The sequence below is a fragment of the Xenopus tropicalis genome, chromosome 5 (genome assembly GCF_000004195.4).
Source record: "Xenopus tropicalis strain Nigerian chromosome 5, UCB_Xtro_10.0, whole genome shotgun sequence".
Taxonomy (NCBI): domain Eukaryota; kingdom Metazoa; phylum Chordata; class Amphibia; order Anura; family Pipidae; genus Xenopus; species Xenopus tropicalis.
The window spans coordinates 108,791,986-108,809,724 of record NC_030681.2 but is presented as its reverse complement, the minus strand read 5'-3'; the positions used below and the strand labels follow the sequence as shown (position 1 = coordinate 108,809,724).

General features: G+C 38.7%; 1 protein-coding gene across 1 annotated transcript; it reads left to right on the top strand.

Moving 5' to 3' along the window:
• Window positions 1–4,556: 4,556 nt before the first annotated feature.
• On the top strand, window positions 4,557–16,811 carry actl6a (actin like 6A). Its single transcript, NM_204006.1, has 14 exons — window positions 4,557–4,621; window positions 6,296–6,372; window positions 7,160–7,334; window positions 8,087–8,187; window positions 8,723–8,820; window positions 9,670–9,764; window positions 10,612–10,718; window positions 10,807–10,896; window positions 12,646–12,707; window positions 13,426–13,540; window positions 14,611–14,691; window positions 14,879–14,974; window positions 15,580–15,666; window positions 16,481–16,811. Exons 1-14 carry the CDS (start codon window positions 4,597–4,599, stop codon window positions 16,559–16,561), a joined length of 1,290 nt encoding a protein of 429 aa, NP_989337.1. The 5' UTR covers window positions 4,557–4,596; the 3' UTR covers window positions 16,562–16,811.
• Window positions 16,812–17,739: the final 928 nt, after the last annotated feature.

Genomic DNA, 17,739 nt, shown 5'->3' with positions numbered 1-17,739 from the left:
ATTGTACTTGTTTTGTCAATTTATAGTTTTGCTGTAAAGCGCTATATAAATAAAAATATATACCATTTAAAAAAACAGCACAACCAGGATTGCGATTCAAAAAACCATATCACCTTTATTGTAGCATGACTCTGTTGGCATCTTTTTCAAGGCAACCATACTTTTAACAAATCCGTGTAAATATACCCAGCGGCGTAACATGGTCGCTTTTTAGTTTAGTTTAGTAATATTGGTGTGTAGGCAGCCATCTCAGTGCATTGTTTCTGAGCTTTCAGAAGGAGCCAGCACTACACATTAGAACTGCTTTCACGTAACCCAGTGATCCCCAACCAGTGGCTCGTGAGCAACATGTTGCTCACCAACCCCATGTATGTTGCTCCCAGTGGCCTCAAAGCAGGTGCTCATTTTTGTATATGTGGTAAGGAGGCACGTTTGGGCTGCATAAAAATAAGTATGATGCCAAACAGACCCTTCTGTAGGCTGCCAGTCTGCATAGGTCCCCAGGAACCTTTTTCATGCTTGTGTTGCTCCCCAACATTTTTTCCATTTAAATGTGGCTCACAGGAATAAAGGGTTGGGGATCCCTGAGGTAATCTATTGTTTCTCCTACTCCCATGTAACTGTAGGAGTCCCAAACCAGATTTGAATTTCTTACTATTGAGTGCTATTCTGATATCTACTGGGAGCTGCTATCTTCCCATCTTGCCTTTAGGGTTGACACAATTTAGTTCATGTATCCAAAACAATATCTTTAGTTTTAACAGAATAATCTGTGATTATATCAGATCACTCTAACATTTGCTCAGGTTTTTTAATCATGGATTGATGCTATTGAGTAATATGTGTGGATGGACAGTATGAACATTTTCTAACTTTCTGGTTAATAGGTGATTTGTCCTTGGTAAGGCTACCCTAAGTGACCCGCACAGCCCAGTCTAGTGTACTTTATTCTGATGAGGTGTTCCAGCTACTGGCAGAAGTCTCAGGTGCACTGGTAACAGAGATCATGGGCTGTCACTAACAAAGGCATCAGATTCTAAACTGTGAACAGACTCCTTTTTGCACCTGCCCATCACTGTTCCCTCTAAGCTGTACGCGTGTGCGCGCGCACATGACTTTCCGAACCCGCGCACACAAATTAAAATAGCGCGCACAAAAATAAAATTTTTGCCTAAAATGATTTTTGCCTTTGGAAATAACTCAGACGTCTCCTCGGTCTCCCGCCCTCGTTACCCCGGCAACAGGTACTTCTGGCTCCTGTCCGGTGCAATGTGTAGAGTGTCCGTGCGTACCTGCGCGCGTACTTGCCCACAGACGGACGTCTGGGGGGGGGTGCGCGCAAGGAGCACGTTCAGCACCGGACAGGAGCCAGAAGTACCTGTTGCCAGGGTAACGAGGGCGGGAGACCGAGGAGACCGAGGAGACGTCCGAGTTATTTCCAAAGGCATTGCGCTGTGGGAAGTGCTGGATGGAACGTCATGAGGACCAGGTAGGTGTATACAATTATGTACAGCACAGTTACACTGCCATCCCAGCTAACATGGAGATTCTGCTTTGGTAGTGCTGGCTCAGCAGCAAACAAATCAATGGGGGATTAATAACTTTGGCATCAGGCTTCATTTTTACCAGCCAGGGGGCAACCGTAGTTGGAGATGTGGCATAGGCACACAATGTATAGTGAAGGTCCTTCACTGAAGGAATGCTAGGTGAGGGTAAGGTTGGGGGAAAGACAAAGTCCTGTCCTGATTTCTAAATGTGTAAATCCTTATAGGCAGTTTTCGCCCCAGCGAATTTTCATTTCAGAATGATCAATTTGCAGAATTAGCAAAATTGATGGACATTGGTGCCACATTCTTAGCTTCGAGTGCAGATTGTGAGTGTGGTTTTAGTTTAATGAACAATCTGAAAACGAAGCAAAGGAACCGTTTACAGTTAGAACATTTGGAAATGCTGATGCGTATTAAGAGTAACCTTCAAAATGGAGGCACGATAGATCTTGACAGAATTTTTTCAGACTGGATAAATATGAAAGATCGCAGAGAACAACTGTGAAAACTAAATTACTCTTAGTTTCGAAATGCTACCTATAAAATATAATTACACGTTATTAATAGGTATAGCATTTAACAATGAAACTTGTTTGAATAAACAGTGTTATTGATAACTGAAATAACATCGTGTTTTTGTAACTTGATTTAGACAAACTGAAAGACCTGCGCAAAAATGCCCATAACTGAACTCCAACAAACATTCTGTAGCGCACAAAAATTTAATCTTGCTTTAAAATGCGCACGGATGATATTTTTTGCGCACACAGCCTATAAAAAATTAGAGGGAACGTTGCTGCCCATTGTTCTATCTATGTAAGTAGCTTGCCATCTTACCCTTCTAACCAATCTCTCTATATTCCTGGTCCCACCAACACCTGATGAAATCTGGTGGTTCTCTTGCTATGTATGGCCCTATAGCCAAAATTTCCCTATAGAAATTTCACTATCATTTGAACTTTCTCTATGGTGTTCCTACTCCACACTATTCCAATGAATCAATCCCGTTTTCATACCCCCCAACTGTCCCGCTTTTCGCGGGACAGTCCCGCTTTTCGCGGGACAGTCCCGCTTTTTATGGCGCGTCCCGCTGCGGGACATTCATGGAACTATCCAGCACAGCGGGATCCGCAGGCTGGAGATGTTCATGCTTCGTCGGCTGCTTCGTTATGCCTCTCCTTGCGCTGCGCGACAGGCCCTTTTATAAGGTTGCGCCTGTGGGTGTGACGTCATTACGCACGGGGCGCAACCTTATAAAAGGGCCTGTCGCGCAGCGCAAGGAGAGGCATAACGAAGCAGCAGACGAAGCGCCTATGGGAGGTACGGGGTGGGGTGGAAACTGTGTATAGGGGGCTACTGTGTATAGGGGGCACTGTGTATAGGGGGCACTGTGTATTGGGGGCTACTGTGTATTGGGGGCTACTGTGTATAGGGGGCACTGTGTATTGGGGGCTACTGTGTATAGGGGGCACTGTGTATTGGGGGCTACTGTGTATTGGGGGCTACTGTGTATTGGGGGCTACTGTGTATTGGGGGCTACTGTGTATTGGGGGCTACTGTGTATTGGGGGCTACTGTGTATGGGAGGCTACTGTGTATGGGAGGCTACTGTGTATTGGGGCACTGTGTATTGGGGGCTACTGTGTATGGGGGGGCAAACTGGTACTTAGTTATAACTCACTTATAACTGACTGCCTTCTCTCTATATTTGTATTTTATATGTAGGAGTTGCTATATTGTTTTCCTTAGGTCGTTCAGTATGAGGGTATAGCACATTTTCGTCTGCTCCCGCCATTTGATCTATATAAAAGGAGTATTTTTTTTAAATGGGGTGTGGTAATAAGGGCGTGGACACAAAAGGGGGCGTGGTCAAAAATGCTGCGTGCGCGCGCCAAATCTTTTTGTCCCTCTTTTCATTTTTCAAATGTTGGGAGGTATGCGTTTTAGGGGTAAAGGCACATGAGCAGATTCGTAATGCTCTGAGTGTGGATAAAAACTTCTAAAATTGCTCCCCATTCAGTTGTATTGTACTTGAGTAACAATCCAAAATACAAGAGCCAGTGTTTTTGTGCAATAATAGCCTGACCTGCAGGTGTACCCTTGGGTTCAGGTGATTTGCATAAATATGATTTCAACAAATGTGACATTATCAAATACTTTGACAGACAACTTTTCTATTGGTCTCCCATTATTAATTTAGAATAATTATTATTCTATTAGCCTCGCAATTATGAACTTTTCCAGTCTGCATCCTATAAATGCTGCATGGTTCTCATCTGTGAGGCTTCAGTTGTATTATTATATTTCACATTCAAAACTGCTTCCTGGTTGCTATAGATTAACACCTACCAAACAGTTAACATTCTAAACTTAGGTCCTGAGGAACAAAAAAATGTAAATGAGCGTAAAAAATGCAAAATCATAACTAAACTCATGATAATGAAATGGAAACGACTGATAAATTGTGCCTTCGTGATTCTTCCAAGTTATGAACAAAAATGTATTGTACCTAAATTACCGTTTGGCTTCCGTGAAGCCTTGGAACAAAAAGCCCAGCTCATCTTTGCTACAAACCCTAACAGAGCCTAGTACTTCCTAGTCATCGCCATATTGCTACTCCTCACTAAAAGGAAGTTACAAGTCGGCCATAATAGTACACCCGAAATCACGGCGTGAAATTGCGTTTTCCTCAACTTTACACAATGACAAATAAATCGGCGTTGGAGCTCACTACAGACCAGCAAAACTGAAATTATCAGTTACCACCATTGTTGTGCAACATTCATTCTCCTAATGATTAAATACGGATGTGCAATTTTGGTTGTTACGGGAACATCTTTGCTCCCTTGGCTGGGGAAACGCCTATGAAAGGGGGAGGGGTTTGAAGCCGCCCTGGATTGTGCGGTTTGATTGGTAGTTCAGAGAGGTGACGCGGTTTGCTGGGGTGCAATCAAGAAGAGCGTGGTTCCCATTGTTGGCGGGTTGTGTGAAGGTTCGTCTGTATCCAAATACAGGCCCGGTACTGTACTGTGTGAGGTAACAAGCTGGATATGAGCGGGGGCGTCTATGGCGGAGGTAAGCTGAAAGCTATTGGGGATTCATATTGTACACAGAATTTGCTTTGATTCGGCCATCTTTAGTTCGGCCCATTTGATTGACTTGTTAATACGGCGATTCAATAGCTAGTATGATGTTCGATCCCGGCCAGGGCATTATATGTGCAGAGAGTTTGTGCTTGAGTTTCCTCTCGCATTAAAAATAAACCCAAGAAACATACAGGCACGTTAATTAACTCAAAATGAAACTATCCATAGTGTGTTAATATGAAATTTAGATTGTAAGCTCTTCTGGGCAGAGACCAAGGTTACCACCTGGCTGGTAAAAACGATCATTTATTGAGGGAGTAATATAAAAGCACAGGAAGGCCAGAGTTTATTTTCACAATTGGCTTTAGCACTAGCAGTGAGTGCTGTATAATCTGATGCTCTGCAGAATGTCAGTGTTAGTGCTATATTAATAAGGGATAATAATGTACTGTATGGGATGCTTTACAGCTGTCTGGAAATTCAGCACTGAACAAAAAAAAAAATACATATTATAGGCTGACAGTGCCCTGCTTCCTTCACTGTTTTACAGAATTCATTGAAATTCACTGTGTTCATTTGTACAGAGAGTGTCATTTTGGTTGTGGTGTAATTGTATTGTCTGGAGAGCTTGCAGTCTGAACTGTCTTTAAGGGGTTGACTGGTGTGGAAAGTACAGATAATAGAGCCCGTTCAACATGCTCACCCCCATACTTACTCTGGGAGGGGACTTACTAAACATTCCCACATTCAACTGTACAGGCAGAACCTGTAGTAAAAGGTAGGGGTAACTTTCTATTGGAAAAAATATGGGACAGTTAAACATAGATAATATATATATATTGATTCCTGCCCAACTTTTAATTAGATGCCCTTCTTTGCTTAGTCTTGGTATCCTACTAATGATCAGTTAATCATTGGTTCTGGGGTCCTTCAAACCTACAAGTGATATTGTTTATAATGTTATTTATATAGGGCTGAATTGTTTTACGCAGCTCTTTATAGAGATTATACATCATTCATCAGTCTCTGCCCTGAAGCTTACAATCTTAGGTCCTGGTCACATTCACACACCCATTCACTAGGGTCAGTTTCATACATAACCAACTAACCTGCCTATATATTATTGTAATGTGGGAGGAAATCTACACAGACATGGGTAAAACATAAAAACTCATTACAGATTGTGCCACAGTGCTGGGCCAGAATACCAGTGATGATACCATGACATTTAAAATTATAATTATAAAAGAAAACATTTATATTACAAAATCGTCATGTTGTGACTTTTTAGATTAAACTAAATAAAAGGGTAACATTCTTTTTTTCCAATTATTATCATCACCATATAGATTGAAAGCACTAAGGGACAGGGACCTCCATCCACTTGTATCTTTGACTCTTAACTTATTGCAACTTGCAATTGTTATACTTTGTATTTATCTATTATTATCTTAATAACCCCCTGTTTGTATTAATGTATTCTACTGTACAGCGCTGCGTACATAAGTAGGGCTTTATAAATAAATATATACATACATACATACATTTGTTTTGTGAAATAATTAAAATTTGTTAAGCACATAACACTATCCTGTATTTTCAGTTTTATTTCTTTTTAGACACGTATTCAACACTGCCACTTACCACTCTGTTTCTCTTTTAGATGAGGTTGGAGCTTTGGTATTTGACATTGGCTCATATTCTGTGCGTGCTGGATACGCAGGGGAGGACTGTCCAAAGGTAAATATTAAATGAATGCTATTTTTACAATGCCATATTTTAATTTACTCCATTTCTTTGTTTAATTGTAGTTGCCTTTTAATGTAATGTGGGCACACAATAGATTTTATGGCTGTTAACTTGTAGATAATACTAAATAGAACGTTTGTCTTTATGGATTCTTAAAGTGCATGGAATAGATATAAATGTAATGTAATGTGTTATATAATATTGTAGCAATCTGGCATACAGGGGCATATTGTTTTGGAGGTCACTGTCTTAAATTTTACAGTTTATTTTTAATTAATTCACTTGCCCTATATTCATTTGCTATTTCATATGCATGCCTGCATACTATTTGGACTATTTGGTCCAAGTGCACCAGCCCCAGACCCTCAGCCAAGGGAGCTAATAGATTTTTTTTTTTTTTATTCTGCTGGTGACCTGTGTGGATCTTTGTGTACCTATCACATTTTGTGTATACTTACATAAAAAACCAGGAAAAGGATCACTCTGTTGTGCTTGCTAAGGAGAACCCTAGGCTGGGCCAGCTTTCTGCTAACAGGAGCACTGGCCCGGGATACATACTCCCTAGTGATCTCAACCTTTCCTTCTCCTATAACTTTAAAACAATACATGCCTTTGTGTTTTTTTGTTAAACTCATGCCTAAATTTGTTAAAATGTATTCATCAGTAATTTAGTATCAGTAGTAATTTGCCTTAAGTGTGTTCCTTGGGAAAGGTTCATAATGACCTTTTTGGTTACGTGTAAAATAATTGTGATGGTAACGCAATTTTAAACTTGCAGGTAGATTTTCCCACAACAATAGGTGTGGTTATTGACAGGGAAGATGGCAGCACACCAATGGAGACAGATGGAGATCAAAATAAATCAAGAAGCCCAACGTATTACATCGATACCAACTCACTCAGGGTTCCAAGAGAAAATATGGAGGCTTTTTCCCCTCTTAAAAATGGAATGAGTAAGTTACTTGTTTTGTCCAGCCTAATTTAAAGTCTGGCTTTAGATTGGCAGGGAGCAATGCCTTATAATAATTACAAAACATAAAACATAAAAAGCTTACTGTTTTAAACAGTGTAAATACCAATAATGGGGTTTGTGCGGTAGCATAGGTAAGATTGTCGACATTTGCTATTGCTACCTATTACAATGACCAGAATACCCTCATGTTTCATAAATGGCTGAACCACTGAATCAGCTGCTGGTGACTATTGCTTAAAGGGGGCAATACACGGTATGATCTCCTTGTTTGGTGAGGTTGCCAAACGAACAGATCTCCCGATATGGTCACCAAAAGATTGACGATATTGGACCTAGGGCCAAATGAATTAAGATGGGCATAGGCACCATTGGACCCAGGGCCACCTCAGTGAGCTGATCAGTGAGCTCATGCGGTCCCACCTTGGACCTGAGGGGAAAATCAAACCTGCCTGGTCAACACCTGGCCAATTTTCGCCCAGATATCGACTGGGGGGGCCCCATACACGGGCAGATAAGCTGCCAAATCGATTTAAAGGACTTGAATCGGCAGCTTATATCTGCTTGTGTATGGCCATCTTAAGATTTGGTTTTAACGGCGTTTTCCAACAACTGGGGTTAGAATTTGTATTATAGACTTCCTTTCCATAGAACTGTTATGTGAAGTCACATTCCTTTTACAAAATAGAAAGCATGGGTTTATGTACAGTCTTATTTAATTGTTTTGCCTTGCAGTTGAAGACTGGGACAGTTTTCAAGCCATTATAGACCATACATACAAGACACACATCAAGTCTGAAACCAATTTACATCCAGTTCTGATGTCTGAGGCAGCGGTAAGTATAATATTTATTTATGTTATTTAACCAGTTGAGTTTTTAAATTGCCATGTTTCACTGGATACATGTTTTACTTTACCTTTTGCACATAAAGTGTTGGGTAGCAGTACTTCTGTAACTTTGTTCATACTATCTTAATTCCACTTGTGTTCAAAAGGTATGTAGCATGGGTTTACAATTATGTACAGCAAAGTCTTGTGAAACACTTATTTTTTGAGAAATTCACATTAGAACACTTGCATTTTCTGTCACCATTTATAAAGCTTTGTCATTTCAGTCCTCTAATATGTTTATATTAAGTTAAGGGTTGGCAGCATATTCCCTTTTGGCTAAGTTCTGCATGTACCACCATGTAATACTGATTTGCTACAGATGTATGTGTCTTACTACAAGGCCTATAGTAGGCAAATGGAAGTGTATACTTCCATATATACCCTCAAAAACACACAGCTCAACATTCTTTGTTAAAAATGCAGCTGTTTTGTGGTTATGTTGTCTGCCGTTGATTGTTCTCATGATTCTCTTTCTTTAGTGGAATACTAGAGTGAAGCGGGAAAAATTAACGGAGCTGATGTTTGAGCACTACAATATTCCAGCATTCTTCCTTTGCAAAACTGCTGTTCTTACAGCGTATCCTTTTACCTGCTAGTATCAAAGAAAAATGCATGCATACAAGTTAGAATATTGTCTTTTTATAGCTTAATTTTGTTAAATGGATCTCTCTATCCAAGTTGCTAATTTTGACATGTATTTTAAAACCACCAAAATATACGTTTCCAAACTGAAATGTGCTTTATACAGTGGAATACCCATGCTGTTTTAGATTATGTGCAGGCTATAGGCTAAAACGTATTATGGTGTTACAACTTTTGTTTTGCCATGACTTTTATTACAGGCTTTGGCTACCCGTGTGCATTTTCATTTTATTATTAGTAGAAAATGCTTATGATATAGCTTAATATGGTCCAGTAGCAGTGTGGTATGTAGGGGAGTATATGTCTGGTAATAGTACTTGCAATTGAACTTAGTTCAGAGAGTTTTAATGTTAATAGTACAAGACAAGGTTGAGCACACCCACCTATTATTTTTGCTGTGGCCTAAGCCTTGAGTAGAGAAGATGTATAGCAATATGCCATAGGATGCATGAATACAGTATTTTGATGAAGCAGCACAAACATGTAATGCCATCACCCCAGAAGCCTATAAGCTGTCCTTAACGCAGGGTGACTGGGTCATTGAGTGGCAGTCAGGTTGTATCATCCATGTTAATTACTCCATGAAAAACCTCACTGGCTGACAAGGGATGTGCAATGTCAGGACACATGGGGCTATTGGCCAGCATCGAATAGATTAAGACCTTAAAAGGCTAACCGTGGAAATGCCACAAGGTTTGCTGGAATCTGTAACCTTTTATTTGGACCACATGTGCATAATTACTCTATATATATCAAGAAAAAAATCCTTGACAGTATAAACTAGATTTGCAAATGGCAGATCTACAGGGCTTATCTTGGATAGTGGCTCCACACATACTACTGCCATTCCAGTACATGATGGATATGTACTTCAGCAAGGTAAAAGCAAGTAATAGCATGGACAAACACACTTTACAATAAGGAGCATGGGATGTGCAACCTGTGGCCCTTCTGTTAAACTTCAACACTTACAATGCCCTTTGGATGCTGTGGCCTGTAGAGCAACATCTAGATAACTACTAGTTGCCTGTAACTGATATTTCCAATTTTTATATAATATCTGCTGTATGAAAAGCTCTCTGATGTATAAGCATAGTAAGTTAGGCTGGAATTTTTTTCCCCAAGGGAGAATATATCCCTTATTATTGAATAATCAATGCCCTTAATTATTTTGGCTGTTATTCTCTAAACTCCCAGGTTTTTTTTTTTTTTTGGTTTTTTTTTGTACCCTTAAAACTCGCCATATTCAACATGTAGACTAAGCAATGACTTATTAAGAGTTATACTTAGGGGCACATTCATGAAAACACGAGTTCGAATCCTGAATGGGATAAATTCGGATTAGTCACGATAATATCGTATTGGCGATCCGAAAGTCACAATTTTTTTACCGAATGATCGTAAAATGCAGGAAAACCTTTCCGACTGATCCTTCTGTGCATGATTTTGGAAGCCTCCCATAGGAATCAATTGCACTCTGCAGCTCCAACCTGGCCAAAGGAAAGTCACGATAACGAAGCTTGAATGAATCCGAAACTTTCGTACAAAAAAGTCGCGGAAAATACGCTCGGAGCGTTCGTGGATTAGTAAATCTCCCCCTTAGTGTCCTTTCTTTTTCATAATTTAATATTCTATTCAAATTTCAGCAAATAGGCAAATAATAGCTACCAATACAGTTTCATACCAATTTTGGTTATGTAAAACATATTTTCTTATGTATTTAAAGGCATTGTGAAATCACCCCTTGCAGGGGACTTTATTACTATGCAGTGCAGAGAGTTATTTCAGGAGATGACTGTGGATCTGATTCCCCCATATATGATTGCTTCAAAGGTGAGATGTATTTGTAATTCACATTGCTTAGTGTGTCTTTCTGTTTGGAGGAATAATTTACCTGGATATGTATTTTTTTTTTTTCTAGGAGGCAGTGCGTGAAGGGGCAACACCCAACTGGAAGAGAAAAGAAAAACTACCTCAAGTCACTCGTTCTTGGCATAATTATATGTGCAACGTAAGTCCAATTCATTATGGTGCAAAAAGGCTGCATGAATGCACCGACTAATAACAAGCAGGGGGAGTATATTAAAAAATACAGTGAGGAACATAAGTATTTGAACACCCTGTGATTTTGCAAGTTCTACCACTTAGAAATCATGGAGGGGTCTGAAATTCACATTGTAGGTGCATTCCCACTGTGAGAGACAGCATTTAAAAAAAAAAAAAAAAAAATCAGGAAATCACATTGTATGATTTTCAAAGAATGTATTTGTATTGCACTGGTGCACATAAGTATTTGAACACCTGGCAATCAGCAAGAATTCTAGCTCTCAAAGATCTGTTACTCTGCCTTTAAAAAGTCCACCTCTACTCCACTCAATCTAAATTAGTAGCACCTGTCTGAGCTCTTTAAAGACACCTGTCCACTCCAAAGTCAGTCAGACTCCAACTACTACCATGGGCAAGACCAAAGAGCTGTCAAAAGACACCAGAGACAAAATTGTGGACCTCCACAAGGCTGGAAAGGCCTACAGGGCAATTGCCAAGAAGCTTTGTGAAAATAGATCAACTGTTGGAGCAATTGTTAGAAAATTGAAGAGGCTAAAGACTGTCAGTCTCCCTAGGACTGGGGCTCCATTCAAGATCTCACCTCGTGGGGTATCACTGATGATAAGAAAGGTGAGGAATCAGCCCAGAACTACAAGGGAGGTGCTGTTCAATGACATGAAGAGAGCTGGGACCACAGTTTCAAGGGTTACTGTTGGTAGAACACTACGCCATAATTGTTTCAAAATTGCACAGAAGGTTTCCCTGCTCAAGTCATCACATGTCCAGGCCCGTCTGAAGTTTGCCAATGGCCATCTGGATGATCCAGAGGAGGCATGGGAGAAAGTCACGTGGTCAGATGAGACCAAAGTAGAACTTTTTGGTCTAAACTTCACTCACCCTGTTTGGAGGAAAAATAAGGATGAGTTGCATCCCAAGAACACCATCCTTACTGTGAAGCATGGGGATGGTAACATCGTGCTTTGGGGGTGCTTTTCTGCAAAGGGGACAGGACGACTGCACTGTATTAAGGAGAGGATGAATGTGGGGCCATGTATTGTAAGATTTTGAGCAACAACCTCCTTCCCTCAGCATTGAAGATGTGTCGTGGCTGGGTCTTCCAACATGACAATGACCCGAAGCACACAGCCAGGATAACCAAGGAGTTGCTCCGTAAGAGGCATATCAAGGTTCTGGAGTGGCCTAGCCAGTCTCCAGACCTAAATCCAATAGAAAATCTTTGGAGGGAGCTAAAACTCTGTGTTGCTCAGCAACAACCCCGAAACCTGACAGATCTAGAGGAGATCTGTGTGGAGGAGTGGGCCAAAATCCCTTTTGCATTGTGTGCAAACCTGGTCAAGAACTACAGGAAATATTTGACCTCTGTAATTGCAAACAAAGGCTTCTGTACCAAATATTAACACTGTTTTTCTCAGGTGTTCAAATACTTATGAACAGCAGTGCACATAAACAAATACATTCTTTAAAAATCATACATTGTGATTTCCTGAATTTTTTATTTTTTTTTTAAATGCTGTCTCTCACAGTGGGAATGCACCTACAATGTGAATCTCAGACCCATTCATGATTTCTAAATGGGAGAACTTGCAAAATCGCATGGTTTTCAAATACTTATGTTCCTCACTGTATTTACTGAGTCTAACAATTTAAATGTGTTGCGTAAAATTTACATAGTGTCCTGTCATTTTTCTCCTAGTGTGTTATCCAGGATTTCCAGGCATCCGTTCTTCAAGTTTCAGACTCTACCTATGATGAACAGTAAGAATTTTCAGTAAAGAAGTTATCAAGTAATCGCAAGCTGTCTTAAATGGCAGCATTTTCAGCAAATGTTCATTTTAAACTTACATTAAAAAGACAGATCTTCTAAAGGAAAGGGACACTTAGCTATTGCTTTCTTTAGACAAACTGTGATCAAGGAAATACATCCATAAATTCTAGCATAATAGGTGAAACATTCAAGACAGTATTTCTGAAATTTCTCTTCTTTGCATAATGAAAAAAAATGTATTGCTAAGCAACTTTCTAATATAAACATTTTTACATTTTCATTGGTTTGACTGACACTTTTCGAGAAGGATCACTGGCCCATGGAAAAAACTTTCAGTAGAAGGTGTCCAACATTTTGGTACATCCCCAATAAATGTTGTTCTGCTTTAAAGTTATTTGCAAATGTTATTGCTATTGAAATCAATACTTCTGTTCTGGTTCTGACTTTTTAAACAATGTAACAGAAGTCAGTTCTTCAGTTGTTTTAATCTGCTGCTTCTGCTACATTGTTTCAGAAGACTGAAATTGTTCATTTATATTGGAAAATTGCTTGAAATTACTTATATTTTCATTGTTTAAAGAAAACGGTTTTGGGCAGAGCAACCCTTTCCAGTATAGTCTTAATTTAGAAATAATTGCTATTATATAATAATATAATATAAAATAACTTGGCACTGTTAAAAATTGCAGTTAATTTTTATTTCTGCAGAGTGGCTGCTCAGATGCCAACTGTTCATTATGAATTTCCCAATGGTTACAACTGTGATTTTGGAGCAGAGAGATTAAAAATTCCAGAGGGCTTATTTGATCCTTCCAATGTTAAGGTAAGTTTAAAAGCTTGTCGCTTCAGGCATTGATTTTAATTTAAAATATTTAGTTTTTTTGTTTTTTTTCTGCGATGTCTGCGATGTTTACTTTCTAATGACACTCTCTGTTTATGCCATTGGCTTGCCCATATGTCCATAGACTTAATTGCATGATGAATAATGTTGGGTTGCATCGAATTTGGTCCGGGATTGGGCCAGATCTGAGCCTTTTTTTTTTTTTTTTAATCAGGATTCAGATTTAGGCAAATCGAAGACCCTGGCTAAACCAAATCTGAACCTGATATAAAATTTAAAAAAAAATGTGCTGCAAGTGTGCTAGTTCCAGATGTTTGGACACTAATGCCTTGCACAGGTATACGTCGTTTTTGATTTTTCAACATTATTTTGTGTTACAACCTATAATAATACTGATAATTTTTTTTTTTTAATTTGATCTACACAACATTATTATTTGAAGGCGCATATTATCGTATTTATTGTAATAGAAATGGTAGTGACAAAAAAGCAGAAATTTGTTTTTTTTTCCCCTCCAAATAAACGCTTGGTAGAACCACTTCTGTACTTGTAGTACAAGTGTAACTCGTTTTAAGTCTCTACCAGCTTTAAAAACTACAATGTTTTTGCCCATTCTTGGCAAAATTGCTTGTTACATAGGCAAGGGACTGTTGGCAAACAGCACTTTTTAGGTCTTGCCTTAGATTTTGAATTGGAGTAAGGTCTTGACTTTGACTGGGGAATTCAGAGACGTTTATGATTACCAAATTGTTGGTTGTTCTAGAAAATGCTTCCTTGAGAAGAGACTTTAATGTGTCACCAGCTTCAGCTTTGAAAAAGTCATGTAGAAAGTACAATGGGAAAATATGTGACTATGTAGGTGATTGGTGTACTTTGTTGCTGAATGGGTTGTAAAGGGGAAACTATGTAATATAACCTACAAAGTTCCAGTTGGATATGCCTTGTTTAGAACTATAATATCTAGTGCAAGACTGTCAAAACTTTCTTTACACCTGGGTGAAGCTGTTTGTCTTTCCCTTTAACATAATGTCAGCAAATGCTTTACTTTCCAGGGGCTGTCTGGTAATACCATGCTTGGTGTGAGCCATGTTGTGACTACAAGTGTTGGAATGTGCGATATTGATATTAGACCGGTAAGTTACACATATTCTTGGCAAAATTCTTTTAAACCATTTCAATGATGACTTAATGTTAAAAGAATAAAAGTGACAATTTGCATTCTTTGGCTGTCTTAAAATTAACATTGTTTGCATGGAAGGTGTTGGAAAATGATGCTATGTTTAGTGGACTATTTGTAACAATTCATTAATTTTCTTTTAGGGTTTGTATGGCAGTGTTATTGTGGCAGGTGGAAATACATTATTACAGGGATTTACAGACAGGTTAACGAGAGAACTTTCACAGAAAACGCCACCAGTAAGTGCTCTGCTCACTTTGCGATTAGATAAAAGCTATTATACATACAGTATTTTAATAATATTAGAGGCATTCATACTACCACATTTGTAAATGCATGCATTGGAAGCAATATATGTTCATGCTAGAAGATGTCCTCCTAAACCTATAACTGTCATCTTGCTTACAATTCAACAATCCTAGTAAACTGTGCCTTTGTACTGTATGGTATTGCACCTTCACTGTTTTAAGTAGAGTGAATTTTGGGATTAAAATGATTGAATTCCACCTTCATGTGTTCATGATCATATATCCCATTTTGTCATTTCGTAAGCATTAACTTGCTGAAACTCAAAGTGCTTATTCTGTAACTGCCCTGTCCAGTTTCAGCCAAGAACCACATGAAAGGATACATGTGAGCTGTTGGGAATTTATGTGCTGAATGTTTGAGTGGGGGGTATATTTTTGATAAAGCAGATTGATTACGCAACAGTTTTTGTTTTGTTTTGTGAGTTAAAATCCTTGACTATAAGCTAAGCACCCTAGCCTACTTGCATTTTTTTCAAGATCTAGTTACGTTTTTAACTTTACTACTTTTTTTTTTTTTTTTTTTTATTAAATTCCAGAGCATGAGATTAAAACTGATTGCAAATAACACAACTGTAGAAAGGCGGTTTAGTTCCTGGATTGGCGGCTCAATTCTTGCTTCTTTGGTGAGTAAACACACTCGTTTCTGGCTGTCTGTAAAGGCATGATCAGTGGTACTTGCCTAAATCAGTATAGGCATAGTAAAACAAAGGAATAACAATCATGTTTTGTTTGTTTACCCCCATTTCTTTCTATAAAAAGATAATTCAGTTTTTGGTCAGTGATCAAAGAGGTTTTGGATTATGGCCCCTATGCCATAATGGAACATGTGGCAGAATGACTGCTGCTATTCCATCCCTCTTGCTTTCCATTCACTCGGAAGTGCCACAGGTTATATGCCACCTTTGATTAGTACCACGGTGAAGAGGGATCTCCTTTACCCAAAACAATTAAGCATAATTAATGACACCTTAAATATTTCCCCCCTACTAGAGGTCTCCAGTAGTGATGCACAGGTGGACAAAGTTGACCCAACATGCTGATGCCATTGTCACTATACAAATAAAAGATTGCAGACTGAATGCTAAAAGCCTGAACTGTGCTGATATGATATTGCAGGTGGGAAGAGCCAAGGGCTTAGACAGGCCAGCCTGAAACCCACTTCTGCTCCTACCCCTTGTCTATTAATAAATGTGTCCACTTTCTGACTCCCAGAGTAATTGTTTGGATCATCGATTATTAATATCCCAGTGACACTTGGGGTTAGTTTGTAAGTACAGTTTAACATCCTCTGTTCTATAGCTGCCGCTGATAGATGTTTTTCAGTGAAGATGCAGTTTAGTTATTATCGTGCCTAATGTTTGACCAGTTTGTGATTTTGGGACCATTTGTTCAGCCTGTTACAGCTATCTGTTTGTTTATGCATTTTTCTTTATACAGGGGACATTTCAGCAGATGTGGATTTCAAAACAGGAATATGAAGAAGGAGGAAAGCAATGTGTGGAGAGAAAATGCCCATAGTCCTTTCAGAAGGCTTCTCCTTTCTTGTGCCCATTTCTGAAATAGCTTTAGCATACTCAGGAAACAAATGGACTTTTTTTTGTAGTACTATCCTTCTATTTTCATTTTAACTTTCAGTAGTCAAGTGCATACAATATGTCTCCTTTTTCTAAGCAATAACCTTCATTTTATTTAAGCCTCCCACGAGGTTCTCACTTCCACAAGGTTTCTTATTAAATAAATGCAGTTGCTGCAGGAAAAAAAAAAAAAATAAGTAGCATTTTTTTTCTCTGTGGTCTTATTGATAGCTGTGCCATATCAGACATTGATATGGATGTTAAACTTTTTTTTTTTCTTTTGAAAGCTCCATGTTTACATTTACAAATATATTTAGGATTCAGTATAGTGCCTACCTCAGATGAAACATTGTTTTTGTAAAGGGGGGACATGGCAGCTTCCACCTGTATGTATCACTGCTAGTAAAAAGATGAAAAATGTTTTCTGGATCTACAACCTGTCTGAAAGTCTGAACATGGCGACTAATCTCAGCCCACAGGCCCATACACTAATGCAAATTTGTTGTATGGGACAAACTACTTTTAATCACTGCGTTCGGATTCTTAAAATATCTCTGCAACTAAATGTCCTGTCTTCACCCTTGATGAGGCTCTAAATCCTTTTAAAAGAACTGTACCTCTTCGACCCGCTATTTAATACTTAAAGGGATAATTCAGTTACTGTAAGTTTTAGTGGGTTAAAGCTCCTGTTTTTAGAAACTTTTCATTTAAAGGTGAATTACACCTTTAATTTTGATGCACCACCAATGAGTGTTGCAGACCAAAACAATTATAGACAAAATAAACACTGATTACACTATTTAGGGCAAAAACACACAGCTACTCAGTAGCAGCTACTAACACCAAAAAATGCAATAATAAAAAATTGCCTCAACTAAAATCAATTACAGTGGATATAAAAAGTCTATACACCCCTGATAAAATGTCAGGTTCCTGTAATGTACAAAAATGAGACAAAGAAATAATTTCATAACTTTTTCCACCTTTAATGTGACGTATAAACTGTACCATTTAATTGAAAAACCAACATCTTTTAGGTGGAGGGAAGAAAACCAAAAAAACTAAAATAATGTGGTTGCATAAGTGTGCACATCCTTAAACTAATACTTTTGTTGAAGCACC